The sequence below is a fragment of the Chionomys nivalis genome, chromosome 19 (assembly GCF_950005125.1).
Source record: "Chionomys nivalis chromosome 19, mChiNiv1.1, whole genome shotgun sequence".
NCBI lineage: Eukaryota > Metazoa > Chordata > Mammalia > Rodentia > Cricetidae > Chionomys > Chionomys nivalis.
The window spans coordinates 49,728,805-49,743,390 of NC_080104.1; the positions used below are offsets into that span (position 1 = coordinate 49,728,805).

General features: G+C 41.9%; 1 protein-coding gene across 4 annotated transcripts in view; it reads left to right on the forward strand.

Moving 5' to 3' along the window:
- Fam13c (family with sequence similarity 13 member C) overlaps positions 1–14,069 on the forward strand; it is a 95,585-nt gene extending 81,516 nt beyond the window's left edge. For 3 of the 4 annotated variants that reach the window (XM_057794371.1, XM_057794370.1, XM_057794368.1), the window contains 5 exons: positions 1,625–1,827; positions 7,411–7,506; positions 8,787–8,983; positions 10,218–10,319; positions 12,963–14,069. In XM_057794371.1, the coding sequence (XP_057650354.1) occupies positions 1,625–1,827; positions 7,411–7,506; positions 8,787–8,983; positions 10,218–10,319; positions 12,963–13,086 (722 nt within the window). In that variant the 3' untranslated portion in view covers positions 13,087–14,069. The remainder of the gene's footprint in view (positions 1–1,624; positions 1,828–7,410; positions 7,507–8,786; positions 8,984–10,217; positions 10,320–12,962) is intronic. The other variant, XM_057794369.1, reaches the window with a different exon arrangement.
- The last annotated feature ends 517 nt before the right edge of the window (positions 14,070–14,586 follow it).

Here is a 14,586-nt window from a genome sequence, read left to right on the forward strand (position 1 = left end):
CCGGGGCCATTGCGAGCCACTTCCACCTGGGCCTTCCTGAGCTTTGGTTTCCTGCTTCATCTGGGTTCTAGCTGAGATGGCGGCCCCTGGATCCAAACAGCATTCAGGCTCTCTTAATAAACCTCCTACAAGAGAGACCTGGGGCCTCCAGCCAACCTGTGGGGCTCTAACCTCCTTGGTTACTAGATTGTGGGAAGCAGAAGTTGCCTAAGAAGTCATCCAGCCACAGCTGCACTGCCTAGATGACCCTGCTAAGCCCGGAGGGAAAGTCCTATGACTTGGAGGTATTGAGCCAGGCAGATGATTTGCTTGCCTCCCTGGCTCTGCATCTGCTCCTCTTCTTCCTTTGTCCCTTTTGGGATGACGATGTATTATGAATGCTGAGGACAGTCACTGTCCACTCATACAGGTATTTTCTTTCTCCTTTTGTTCTGTAAGTCAGTACTTAGATATATGGGCATTGGTCCACATTTCTGGACGTTTCATGATTAAGAACTGGGAAGGAATAGTAAATTATGGTATTTAACTGTAATGATGTAGTGTGTTTATAAAAAACATACAGCGTTTAAACTCCAAGCTAGAACTTGGCTTGGAAGCTCATGCCTGTTATTTCAGTATCTGGTAAGTTGAGGCAGGGGCTACATAGTAAGTTGCAGGCAAGCATATACTACAGTTAGACACTGAGTCAAACAATAACATAAATAAAACCCAAAGCCAGAGAACAAAACTATTTTAAATAAAGAAAATGAGCCATATTATATAATTAAAAATCAATATAAATGGTCTCATTCGACTTCCTCTTCCCATGTAATGTTCTGAAATGCAATTCCATGGTAGGTCCCAGATTTCTTTTATATTTTTATTTTGAATTGTCTAGGGTTGCGTAAAGCCACATTGTTAAAGATGTAGGCTCTGGATTTTGGAAGCTAACGTTAGGAGCTGGAAAGATGTCCCGGGTTTTAAGAGTCCTTACTCCTCTTCCAGGAGACCCCAGTTTAGTTCTTAGTACCCATGCACTGCTTGTGATGCCACCCAGTTCTAGCTTGTGGGACTTCTGAGGTAATCTTCTGGCCTCTGTGGACATTCACACTCACATAGCAGAACACACATACACACACACACACATTAAATCTTTGGGTAAAAAGCATTAGACTAGAATGTGAAGTGTGTCAAGTTGGGGCTGGAATTCCCAATGCCCCTCATCTCTTCTGCTTTCTCAGGTCTTTGTATGTCATGCATGATGTAAGCACCTGCATTCCCAGAAGTCTTACTACATACACAGCTTTTACCATGCATACCCACAAACTACTACACATAGAATTTCAGGTGCTACAGTGGGCAAGAGTGGAAATCAGGGGGCCGTGTCTTCCTCCTGATGTCTGCTGCAATCTAAACTTGAGTTCTTGTCTCAAGGTTCTTCTCCCCAGGGGAGCCCAGCCTCTAGGGCTCTGTCTGCGTGGCCTAGTGAGTGCTTATGATATACTGGTCATGGTTAAGGCTGACTTTGTCGGCTGGAAGCCATCATTAGCTGCTCCTGCCTTGGGTGGAAATTCCTGAGAAGCTCTGTTTTAAATTGGACCAGTGAGTCCTTCCTGCTGGTGGTAACTCAAGGCATTTCTCATAGAACTAAAGCTGAAGCTGTCGGAAGAACAAGGGAGTACCCCCAAAGGCCCCCGGAGAAACCCACCCTGTGACCAGCCTCCAGTGCCCAGAGAGAATGGCAAGTTGGAAGCTGTGGGTCCTGAGCCAAGCTCCTCTGGAGAGGAGACATCAGATGCTGCGGTGATGGAGAAGAGAGACCAGACTCCTCCCCAGGATGATGTGAAGGTACCTTACCACATTAGCCCTGGGGTGGGGGTGGCGAGGGCGTGGTGTTGGCCATCTGTCAGAATAGGACTTGCCTGCCATTGTCACACCTTTAGGAGACTGTTGAGCTCCTAGGGTTAATGGCTGGCTGTGACCTAGGATGTAGTGGTGTGATTCTAGGATGTGCTACTTCTGGAAGAGGTGTGTGCTGGTGGCAGGTGGTAAAGACAGGAGGAGGCATTCTGGGCTCCACCAAAGAAGTAAATAAACCCAAGTCTAGGGTATAATTGTATTATCGGTAAAGAATAGTGCCAGTGTAGGCCCTTTCCTGTATGTTGGAGTGTGATAGAGAAGAGAGAGGCATAAAGTCAGGGTTTCATGTCCTAAGAAGAGAACTGTGGTTTCTAGGGAGTGATAGATCTTGGAACTAAAGATTTCAGCTTACGCATCTTAGTTTTGAAATCGGAGACAGCTGGATAGAGTTGTCAGTTAGGTATTAGGCTACATAAGCCTGGGGCTTAGCCAGAAAGATTACATTTTATAAAGAAAAGCAGAACTTACCCTGGTAATCCCTTCTCTTGTTCCTTATCTGTGCTTCCATTTCACTTAGGCCAAGGGAGCTTTCTTGAGTCCCTTCCCTATCAAAGCTGAGGCTCACGTGGTTGACCTTTACTTCCTGCGTAAGAGCTGCAGTCATCTTGTCACCTCTAAGTTAGAACATTTCCCGCCTCCATCCATCACGTTTCTTGCACAGACGGACTATCAATTGTTCATAGCATCATGGTGTCTATCCATAATAGATACTGCATGCACATCTGCTGAGTGAATGTCCCAACGAACAAACGGATGACATTTGACTCTGGAAGGAAGTCTTGTTGAGAAGTATGATCACTCTCCCTATTCTGCCATGCATGACCTGGTCTTAATAAGGCGGGACTATTAACCAGCTCTCAATAGGCCTATATGTCCCTTGTTAGTGTTTCACTCTGGGACTTGTGTTCTACAAGCACACATAGGACCAGAGTCACCTCCCTCATCCTTTCACCTTTACATGTGAAAAAGAACCAATGTGTTCTGAGTCATAAAGGGAAGTCATTGGTGGCTGTGTCATTGGCTGGTATGTTGTGCTTCCCATACATCCACCCTGCCCCCCAACATTCTAGACTTTGATGATAGCCAGTGGATAACTTCTGTGAACATGGACACACTGAGGTTTCCCAGCCATTAGTATTTCCAAGAGACTTGGTTGTATTTTATAGTTATCTTGTCCATATCTATGTAAACATTTTGGTCCGTGTCAACATCCCAATGGTTGATTGATCAACATCCTCTGACTATACTTACCTCCAAATAGTCTACTTGGCTATTAATTCATCAGTGGATTAATCCATTGATGAGGCCATTAGCCTCATGATACAGTCACCTCTCAACAGAGCCATTGGCTGGGACTCAAGGCACAACACAGGAGTCTTTTTGGAGGGACATTTTATATCCAAACCATAGTAGTAGATGATTGATGGACAGTTACACACTTCCAAAAATATCTAAATGATTGTTCTATGAGTTCAGGTGAATCAAGATAGAGAAGATATGTCTCAACCTTCCTCGTGCTTGAACCCTTTAATATAGTTCTCATGCTGTGGCAGCCCACCCAACCATCACGTTATTTTCATTGCTACATCAGCACTAATTTTGCTACTAATCTTGTTATGAATCATAGTGTCAATATTTTTGGAGATGGAGGTTTACCTCATGGGTCATGACCTACCTGAGTGTTTAGAAGTCATCCTTGCATAAAATGGCAAAATTCTTTTACTTTAAGCAAAATATCTATTGAGTGGCTTAGTGAGTGTCAGAAGCCACTACAAACAGACCTAAGAGCTCTACAATAGAGCCAGGGCCTTTTAGATGGGGGCTGTCTGTAGTGGGATATGCAGGCTTTGATACCATATTCCGGTACTGCTCCGGAGAAGTGTAACCATAGGGTGGGCATAGGGTGGTTACCAACAATGAGTTCAGAGACCATGGCAGAACTAAAGGACATCTAGCCAGTTCCCTGCTTCCTCAACAACCCTTGCCATGTCAGCTCATCTTGCCAAGTGCAGGTTCTTAAAACTTGAGTGGACAGATAACTTTCCTCTGGTCTTCTTGCTATACACCCAAACCACATTAACTATTCAAATTTCCATGGTGAGTGATTCTCCCCTCCTTCCAGACTTTAGGGGAAATTTCTTGCCTTGGTGTTATAGTCAGAGCTCTTACTGAAGCTGGGAACCCCTACAGCATAGCCTGCTTAGTTCAGATACTGTCACTCAGCCATTTTCCTTCCCCATTTATTTAGGATTTTTTTAAAGAGCTGGAAACAAACCTATTTTCTATTTCTACTTCTGCATGTTGATGGCTACTTATACTCCAAAAATATGCTTTCTTTTGATTTTAGTTACGTACTAAAGGAACCACATTGAGTAAAATATGGCTGATAGTTACTGTTGTCCACATAAAATAGCTAGAGAGAGCTGTCAAGGGTGATGAGCATTGCTGTCCAGGTCAGTATGCACAGATAAACCCCAAAGGTTTATCCCTCCCTCCCTCTTCAGTTAAATGGAAGAGGAAGTTAAGGAAGTGAACTCGAACAAACATAATTTGGTCGGATGTGTTGGCAGCTAGATCTCTCTGTCATGCTAAAAATTCTTTACTTCCTATGCGGCTCCCATCCTTAGGGGTGGCATGGCATCCTGAGAAGTTGGCATTTCAAACTGTCACAAAGTGGCCAGCCCAGATGTTTTCTCTCTGACCCTTGGTCAGGAGGTTATTTAAGAAAACTCGAGCAGATTTATCCATCTGTTTGTTTCTTTCCCCACGGAACAGCTGTCGTGGCCTCTTTCTCAGAAAAGCACAGCAACTTGAAATGCAATCATCCCCGCCCCCCTTCATCCCCACAAATGAGCTTTCTCTCAAGGAGATAAGTGAAAAACTGACATTTTCCTCTCTGGATAGGGAGGGACAGGAAACTATGATGTTTTTAGTTTTAGGAATCAAGGACCTTCAACATTTCTCCATGTGTGTCTGAGGCCCACATGTGGGCTGGCATCACATGCTCGTTTCTCTTTGGGGATTAATCAGTAATGATCCAGGAGCAACAGCACTGGCACTAAGAGGACTTGAGCTGACTGTGCGCTCACTGCAGTTTTCATCTAGTATCTGGGGCGGATCATTTTCTAAAGCAGCGTTCTCATTCTTGATGAGTTTTGTTTTTCAAAGTTTCTTTGCATTTGTGTATTTAAAACATTTTATTTTTAATTAAAATAGTTACACTATCATCTCCCCCAACCTCAGTTCCTCCCACAATGTCCCTGCCTCTCTCCTGCTCCCTGTGAAACTCACGATCTCTTTTTCTTTAGTTAACACACACACCCGCATACACACACACACACACACACACACACACACACACAATATGCCAAGTCCATTTAGTGTTGCTTATATGCATGTTTTTAGGGCTGACCACTTGGCCAATTAAGGAGCCCATCCTGGGAGCAGGCTAATTCTCCCTCTCTCATTATTTGTTAATCGCCTGTAGCTCTATCTTGGGGTGGAGCCGTATGAGTTTCCCTCATCCATGCTGGCCTATCAACAAGCGTCATCACTGTCCAGGTCTTGTTTAGGCAGCCATATTGTTGAGACTTCGTGGGTCCAGCTTCCACCTTTTATCTAGAAGATAGAATTTGGCAGCAGATGTCCTGATCGTTTTTCTCTTCTAGGATTCTCTTAGAGTCTGGGGAATTATAGTAGGTAGAAAAACCACAATCAAATTTCAAAAGAGACCAGTGTTAAAGTACATTGTTTTGTCAGTGCTTTTTATTGAATATTCATCCCAGTGAGGTACTGAAGGGAAATACTATTTTAATGTTTTCTGAACTTATATTTATATTTTTCCTCTTAAAATATAGTAAAATCCTATGGATTTCATAATGGCAAATGTGTCTGTGTGTGCGTTTGTGTCTAAAGATGTTAAGAAAATGTTTAAAGAGTGAATTTGACTAAAAAATTAAAGGCCCTTAAGGTTATGAACCAAAACTAAAAGGCCCTTGCAGCAAATTATCTTTCTCTTGAAAATACCAATGAGCCTGGGGTTTTGTATAAATTCATATAGCATGATAATATATAGATAGGCCGTGGTGGCACAGGCCTTTAATCCCAGCACTCAGGAGTCAGGAGAAAGTGGGTATCTGTGAGGTTGAGGCCAGCCTGGTCTACAGAGTGAGTTCCAGGACAGCCAAAGTTGTTACACAGAGAAACCCTGTCTTGAAAAGCAAAGCAGAGAGGGGGGGGGCAGATTACTAATAAGAAGAGTTCTTTTCACTTATAAACAATCAGGATAGGGTTGTGGCAGATAATGGTGAGAAGCTAAATATGTAGTGGTATCTCGGGCCTCAAAATAAGTTTTTATCTGGGCAGGTAAGACTAACAGAAAAGTTAAGGTCCAGATAGCGGAACAGAAAGGGTCGTAGAAAAGGAAGATCTGCATGGATCAATGTGGCTTGTAGCTGCCATGGGTATGGAGCATCAAAAGAGTCACCAGGGAGCTATTTTGTCTCAAGTCTCAGGAAAGTCTGGAAGGCAGAGCTGTTTAGCCTGTTGTCATGTGTACTTCCATAAAAGACCCATGGGTACCATGGAGAATTTTCCCCTCCCGTCCCCTGCCCTGATGAGTATCAACCATTGGCTGAAACTAGAGGGACAGCTATATGTAATGGGTATATAGCAGATTAATGCATGGGACAGTGTATGTATATATGAGGCGGGGCTTGGGGGGCTAGGAAGAAGATGGGTTTGGCCGCTTTGGATAGATATGTGAATAAGCAGCAGAGAGAGACATTGAATTTTTATGTGAACCGTGACCTGCTCCCGTGGTGTGTAGGGCTGGGCCCTGCAGCAGATGGGCATAGAAGGCATTAGTACACTAAGAGGCTTGGCATTGTTGTGGTTGGGACTTCAGTGAGCCAATTAAAAATACCTGTCTGTCTTTGGAGCAGCGTGGAAGGAACTCTAAAACTCTAACCCCTTTGTTGTGTGGGTAGGAAACTCAGGATTCAAAATGTTTCATCTCAATTCACTAAAGTTTTTGTGAGAACTAACTAGTAAGGCAGTATACATTCTTTGTGTGTAATAATGGAGGCCTGGACATAGCTGGTATTTGTGAATGTAACCACAAATATTCATATAGCATAGATGTTTGGAAGAAAAAGTGATAGGTCTTGGTTTTCACCTTTAACCCACTGCTCATGTTTTGCAGACTTGTTCACAAAGCCTTATGGCCCAATTTTCTATACTCACTCCATTCTTTATGGGCTTTTTTTCTCGCCTCCCTCCAAATATGACTTCCTTTTTACTCATTGTTGTTTAAGTATTGGGATCCTCTGGGGTTTCAAAACATGACTTTTGGGGGCAGGGGAAACTGCTGGAATATTGTTTTAGGGAATGGACTATAGCTTGGTGGTAGAGTCTAGCTTTTACAGGTTCTGGGATGGATCCCCCACACGTGGTGGGTACAGGGAGAATATTGACCGATAAAAGAATACAGATTAATTTTATGTTTTTCAGGTAACTAAGCAAGACAAGAACCTCATAAAGCCTCTGTATGACCGATGTAGGATTATCAAGCAAATCTTGTCAACACCGTCCCTGATCCCAACGATTGTAAGTAATGATGGCTGCACAATTTGGAAACCTTGATTGGCACCTTGCACCTATGCTGTTTAGCACTAGGTCCTAGCAGCACAAATGTTACAAAGTGGCCTCCCTAGCTGTGTATACTATGACCCCACAAGCTTCTGTCATCTTCCCTAGTCCAACTGTGCTTAACGATGATCTAGCAGGAACTGCTATGAACTAAAACATATCAAACTGGCATGCTTGGGGCCACTCTTAACATAATTTCATTTCTTTGCCTTCCTTTTGGGCGAGCAGAAAAACTCAGTGGTTTCAGTGCGGCACTATTAATTTTTAACATAGCTAGACAAGACAGAATATCTCCATTCTGTGTGTGGTGGTTAATAAAACTGGCAGTGCATTCTTTGAAATACGGAGACGTTCTTTTGGTTCCATCTGATCACATTATACTAGATATAAGCAATTTTATCTCGATAAATAGAAGTACTGAAACTGAGGCTATTTTTTAAAAATAAATTTATAGGCAAACAGAAGCACCACACATCCACTCCATCGGTTTCAAAACAGCTACTCAAGATATCAGTATAAAAAGCAGCAAATATGAATTTAAGTAAATGGATATGAATTTGAATCTACTTAAATATGTTTATAATTCTGTATTTTAAAGGATGTTAGGAGAATGATAAATTCTGTCTAAAATGTTCCCTTTGAGGAGGAAGAATAGTTTAAAGGGGAATATGACTCTTACATTTCAAGAAAACCTTTTTTTTTTTCCTGTCAAATTACCAGAAAGGTTAAGGAGCAACTTACAGCTTCTTTGGCCATCTAAGGGGCCTCTCTAAACTTGAGCATCCTTATCATCCTCTATATTGACTGTGGCCTGCTCTGGGTCCGAGGGAACAATTTTGGGATAAGGTGTCTCTAGTGCATCTTGGTTTAGCCTATATTTCTGCTGTGAAGCTGGAGTGCAGGAGGTCTGGGGGAAGGGAGGACCCACTTGACTACACAGTGCAACCTGGGCCTTATCCCGAATGTCTGTCTGTTTTCCTTGGACCAGCAAATATAGACAAACTTGGGAAGCACTGTAGCTCAGCATGGATACCTCTTTGCTCCACAGGTTGTTAACGAAAATGAGCAAGGGCTCTTGGTAGTTTCTATTCCAGTTCTCAGCAGCCTTATAGGCTGCTGGCTTGTAGGCTTGTCTACTGGCTGTAGGCTTGTCTACGGGCTTGTAGGGTCTTGCAGTCCTCTTAAATGCTCAAGAGATGTGTAGCACTCTGTGACTATTTGACTCTGCTTGTGACAAGCAGGAGGAAGAGGACTCTGATGAGGACTGTCCACAGAGAAGCCAACAACCTTCTTTACCAGATCCAGTGTCCCGCCTTCCTGTTGGTGATCACCTCACCTACTCTGAGACAGAGCCTATGAGGACCCTCCTACCAGATGAAAAGAAAGAAGGGAAGCAACCAGCTCTCTCCATGTCCAACTTACACGAGGCCACTATGTGAGTGAGCAGCCTGGGTGTGGCCTCTCGAAACCCCTGGTGTGGGTACCTTGCCTGCACATTAACAATTCAACATCTGTTCAGGGCCTAAACTGTGCTCTCCCGCAGAGAATAGAACTGAAAACTATAGAAGGCAGAGCTGTAAAGAGCCACAGGAAAGCCCTACACATGCCATAAGTATTGATGTGCAATTACTTTGATCCTACTTTTCTGTTGTATCTTGGCACTAGTAACCCTTGTAACCCTTTGTCGTGTCTAAAGAGATCTGGTCTTTGAATATTGGACCCAAAGGAGTAAGATCCTTTGTGGGTCAACAGTGGTCAGAGCCTTTCTTTTCTTTCCTTTTTTTTTTTTTTTTACATTCAGAAGACATAGTGTTGCAGATGGGGAATGACTTGGCCACCAGTGAGTGGGTCTTTTGTTTTCTCAGTCAGGAGATGTCTAGACTTGCGTTACTATTCCTGTTATCCAGCGGTTGGCATATGTTTTGATCTTGTGGCCTTTTTGGTTTGCATGTAACATCCCACATTATGAGGTCTTCTTTAACATGCTTATATTTGTGGCCCAAATGGAAATGAGGTAAAACCAAGGACAATATGCAATGTTTAGCTTGTTGGGAAAAGAATATATCTTTCTTTCTTCTCTCATTCTCTCCAACTGTTGGGTGGTTGTTGTAAAGAAGTCATTTCTAAATTTAGGTGGGTGGGGCATTTTTTGAAATTGATAGACTTGACTTATAGATAATGCCTGTATATAACTTCAGTGTTCAGTCTCTGAAAGGATGGATTCTACCACGAAGTAGACTGCAGTGGAGTGTCAGCCCTTCCCTGGGTTCGTTTCATTCCCAAGGGCTTTGTCCTTCTCCCCTCACTCTAAGGACATAATATTTTCCCTCTTGTCGCTCTATCTTTACAAACATTGGTGTGTATCCATTCCTTAGATGCCTTCTCTGTCCTATCATCTTCTTATCTCACCGTAACTGTCACCATTTTTCACAGCAGAAGTAGTACACCGTCCTTTTCTGTGCCTGTGACCCTGTTCATGTCAGGGAATACTAGGCTTATGTGCTGCTTCTGCACTGAGGCCATGTTTACAGTGTGGGCCACGCTTCCTCAGAACGTTCTTCCGTGATCACTCCCCAGTCATTCTGTGCCCAGTTTGCTGATCTAATGCAGCTGTGATCCTTCAGCCAGGCTGGTGCTCAGTAATGGCAACTGTGTTTCACCTGACACAGGCCAGTCCTTCTTGACCATCTCCGGGAGACCAGGGCTGACAAGAAGAGGCTACGGAAAGCCCTGCGAGAATTTGAAGAACAGTTTTTCAAACAGACAGGAAGGTAAGTGTGGGCAGAGTTTTTTATGCCAGTATTTCCTAAAGAACTACAGTTCAGAATGAACTCTGCTTTTGTAGGAGAGGGATAAGATGTTGGTCCTAGCTGAAGATCGTGTTTTGGCCAATGCAGTACCCCATGGTAACACTGTGAGGGATGCTTTCTGGGGTGACGATGTTAATAGCTGCCAGGTGTTAGCATCAGTCTTTGCAAAATGACAACTGAACTCTGAAAATGCTTTAATGTCCTTGATTTTTAGCCCTTGCTCTTAGATTTTTAGTTCCATGAGTTATTCTCGAAGTATTACATGAATGCTTTCCTTTAATGTCCCCTCTAACCTTCACTACCCATCTCTATTTGTTTTATTTCAGGGTTTAGTCAAAAGTTCATAGCTATTTCTCTCTCCCTGAAATATTTAGTTGGACCATCTGTCTTCCTATGTTTTTCTGTCTCCACCTAGCTGTTACTATACCCTCATTACCTGTAATTTTCAGCGTAACCAACAAAACTGTATATGTAGTCAGGTAAGGAATGTTAGTGTCTTTTGGAGAAGAGGCAACGCATTTAGCTGTCCTCAGTCTCTGTTTACACAAACGAGGTGAGATTCTCTGTCTCCTTAGATAAGTTAGGAAGCCATGACTGTGACATGGGGCATTAGTCTTAAACACCCCACCCTCTGCCAGGTGTTCCCAACCTGCCACAACTGCCAGAAGATTGCAATGCAAATGGCCCAACAACAACAACAAAACAAAATTACATAGTTTTATGACAATACCGTGTTATGTCAAAAGGTTGGGCGTTCTTACAAGCATATAACTCTCCCAAAGTCACAGAGCTTCCAAGTGGCAGAGCTGAGCTGGAAGGTTCTTCCTACTAACCACACGGGCTTGGGCATGCTTTCCCAACTGCCTTTCGTTTGTGTCTTGCTCTCATTTCCTGTCAACCCGCAGGCTGCTGTGAGGGTGTGGTACTGTGCTAGAGCACTCTTTGGGACATCCACGCTTAGCCTGCCTGTATCACTGTGCATGAGAACTTTCCTATTTTCCAGGGCTATCCGTTAGCAATGGGCTTACCAGGTGAGAAACTTGTAGGTCTACAAAGTAACAGGCTGACGAGGTACTTTGAGTCCATATGTGACTTACATTAAAGTTATCTTGAAATTATTCAGTTGGAATTTTTTATTCTGTCAAGTATTTGAGTTGGTTTCAGGATTTCAAATCTCAGCAGGCAGTGCATGAAAAATAAGTTGCTTAGGTTTTAGACACATACACTCTTCTCATTACTTTGAGTTGCCTGAAGAAATGACATTTTTACTCGTTTGAATGCAGGAGTCTGCCTTAGAGTATGAGAGGTTTCAGTCTGCTGGCAGTCCTGCCTGTGGGATCTATCAGTAGTAGTATTTGGCATGCCTTTTAGCAGCATGGTGGCTTAATTGTTCTGTCTGTTCTTGGTAATAGTCATTGATTGTGTGTATATAAAAATCTATTCATCACTATTTATCTAAGAAGGAATTTTCAGAAGAACATGATTGTAATTTATTCATGACTTAACTGCACTCAAGGAACAGCTTGTTTTTACTGTACTTATAGTTCCTAAGCCTACATTAGATATGTCTGTGCTTGCTTGCTCTATGTGAAGTAATGCGCCCTCTTGTGGTGATATGTCATTTAATAGGAAAATGCTCATTTATTAAAACTGAACTCAACCAGTTGAATGGCAAGGAAATAAAATTTAGTATTTTTCCCTAAGACTGTTACTGCTAAGATTTAACCACTGATAAAGCTAAAATGACCATGCGAATGGATTTTCTCTACATTTAGAAAGACTGTAAACATTCATGGTAATAGAACAAGAGCACAAAGTAGACTGCGCATGTACCAAAGTTATGCACTGGTACACAGCCCAGTCTTTCAGTTGGTGTGCAGAAAGATATTGCAACTTAAACTGTGTGTGTGTTCATATGTATGGAGGCAAGAAGACAATTTGGGGTTATCTAAAGATCAAAACTTGTGGGTCCTAAGGACCGAATTCAGGCCATCAGGTTTGGTAGCAGCCACCTTTACCCTCTGAGCCATCTCACTGGCCCCAATTTTGGCTATGTAGACTTCTGGGTTATGTCTGTCAAGGAGAAGCTCAGAAGCTCTATGCACAGCAGCAGAAACAGGGTTAACCGCTGGGAAACATTTCAAGTTTATAAGACTGCCTCTGAAGGGTTTTGTCACTATAAATTTATGGACTATTTGTGCAATCAAATATCTGCAGTATTATCAGGATGTTTTTTTTTAAAGTTTTCACTGTAAGAGCCGAACATTTTGCACAGGCAAGGAACTCTGGCAAGAAAGAGGATAAGCAGAAAAGGGATTCCTCAGAGGGGGCTCTGGCCTGTGCCTTTTCACCTGCGCCATTGTTCTGTGCCTGAGCATGGGACCTCACGTTTGCAACAACGCACTGGCAAAGGGTAGTGTTACTTAAAGACATGGAGCAGAGATTGAGGCTGAAGGGATGTAAAGAAGGCGCGCGCGCGCACACACACACACGTGCACACACATGATGCACCATGTGGACATTACAGTCCCCTGTCAGTTACAAAAGGATCTTTAATGACCTGGCTCATGTATCTACTAATAGATTGTATCTTCTTTTCTGCAGAAGTCCACAGAAGGAAGACAGGATGCCAATGGCGGATGAGTACTATGAATACAAGCACATAAAAGCCAAACTGAGACTGTTGGAGGTCCTCATCAGCAAGCAGGATGTGGCCAAAACTATTTGAGGTTTGGCTCTGATCAGTTCCACCCAAGATAAAGCCAAGTTTATTTTCCTCTATTGTTCTTGCTAAGTAGTTCTGATGTACTGAAAACTGAGCACTTTAGAGATAGTATTAGCTGTTTATACAAAGGCAGAGCTAGTGTGATCATACATGAGAAGGGGTTTAAATAGGGAAATAGTAGGTAATATTGGGATCGGTAAAAGCATTCACCCTACTCCACACAAAACTGAAATCCACAGTCAAATGTAACTGTCTCAAAAAAATCTAATATCTTGTCAAACCTAAAATAACACATAGGCAGACGACCTGCTAGGGAAGGTTTATTCGTGCCCAAAGATTGACATCATTGATGTATGGAAAAGAACAGGGTTTAAATTAACTGTGAGACAAGGAAAACTTCTGCTCTTCATCCAGGGAGAAAAACAGCTGTTAAGAAGGTAATTTAAACGAGACAACATCCACTACCTTGTCCTGTATGTCTGTAGGCGTTCTAAACACCCTAAAGTACACCCGACTGTGTCACTAATCTCTTACTTCTACATGAAAATAGTGCATTATCTGATCTGTTATTTGAACACTTACATTTCTGATTACCAAAGTTCATTTGGATGGCATGTACTTTGTGAATTATCTTTGTCTATAACTGACAAATGTTTATATTAAAATAAAATATTAAAAATTTAAAGTAGGTATTTTGGATAGGTGTGTCTGCAGTATAATAACTCAATGTGACCATAGTATTATTGCTAATTTTCTTGTTTCCTACACTAAGATTATATAACTATTTTTTCATTGGAAATATGCATCTTTCTTAATGTTCCAAGGTCTGTAATTTATAAAGTGAAACAGCTTTCTTGAGTTGCATTCATTCTGCACAGGGTCAAAAGCTTGGAAATCACCAAGACACCTTTTATTTGCTTTTTAGTGATCTAGCTTTTTCTTCATTCATTTAAAACACATTTATTGGTTTTTGTAAAATCAAATAACAGATAGACATTTTCTCACTTTCAACTTTGTTCCGAACAATTTCTGTTTTCTGTATTTTAAGCATGGTGTTGAAGAAACTCAGATTTTTATATTGCTTGGGCAGAAAAAGATGCTGATTCCAGAAGCGGACTATATCAGAGGCATATTGTTTTCTCTGTAGTCACCTGATGTTTTAAATCTTTGATGAATCAGAGTAACGGCCTTCATAAATTTGTTTAATTGAAGTCATCTACTTGTAACAGGACAGATACACAACTATTTAAGGTTTACAAATTACATCTTTGATAAGGGAAATGGTTTCGTGAGATGTATACAATTGCTATTAAAATGTAACTATATTCTATATGATTGTAAATATTTTATACAACATACAAATAAAATATTTTTCTATTATATTTATTATGTTGAAGCACAGTAACTTTGCTGTTAGCTAATATAAATAACATAAATAACATTGTCAAACAACAAGGTGGAAGTGCTGACAATCTAGGCTTTAAGATTTAACTCATGCTGCAA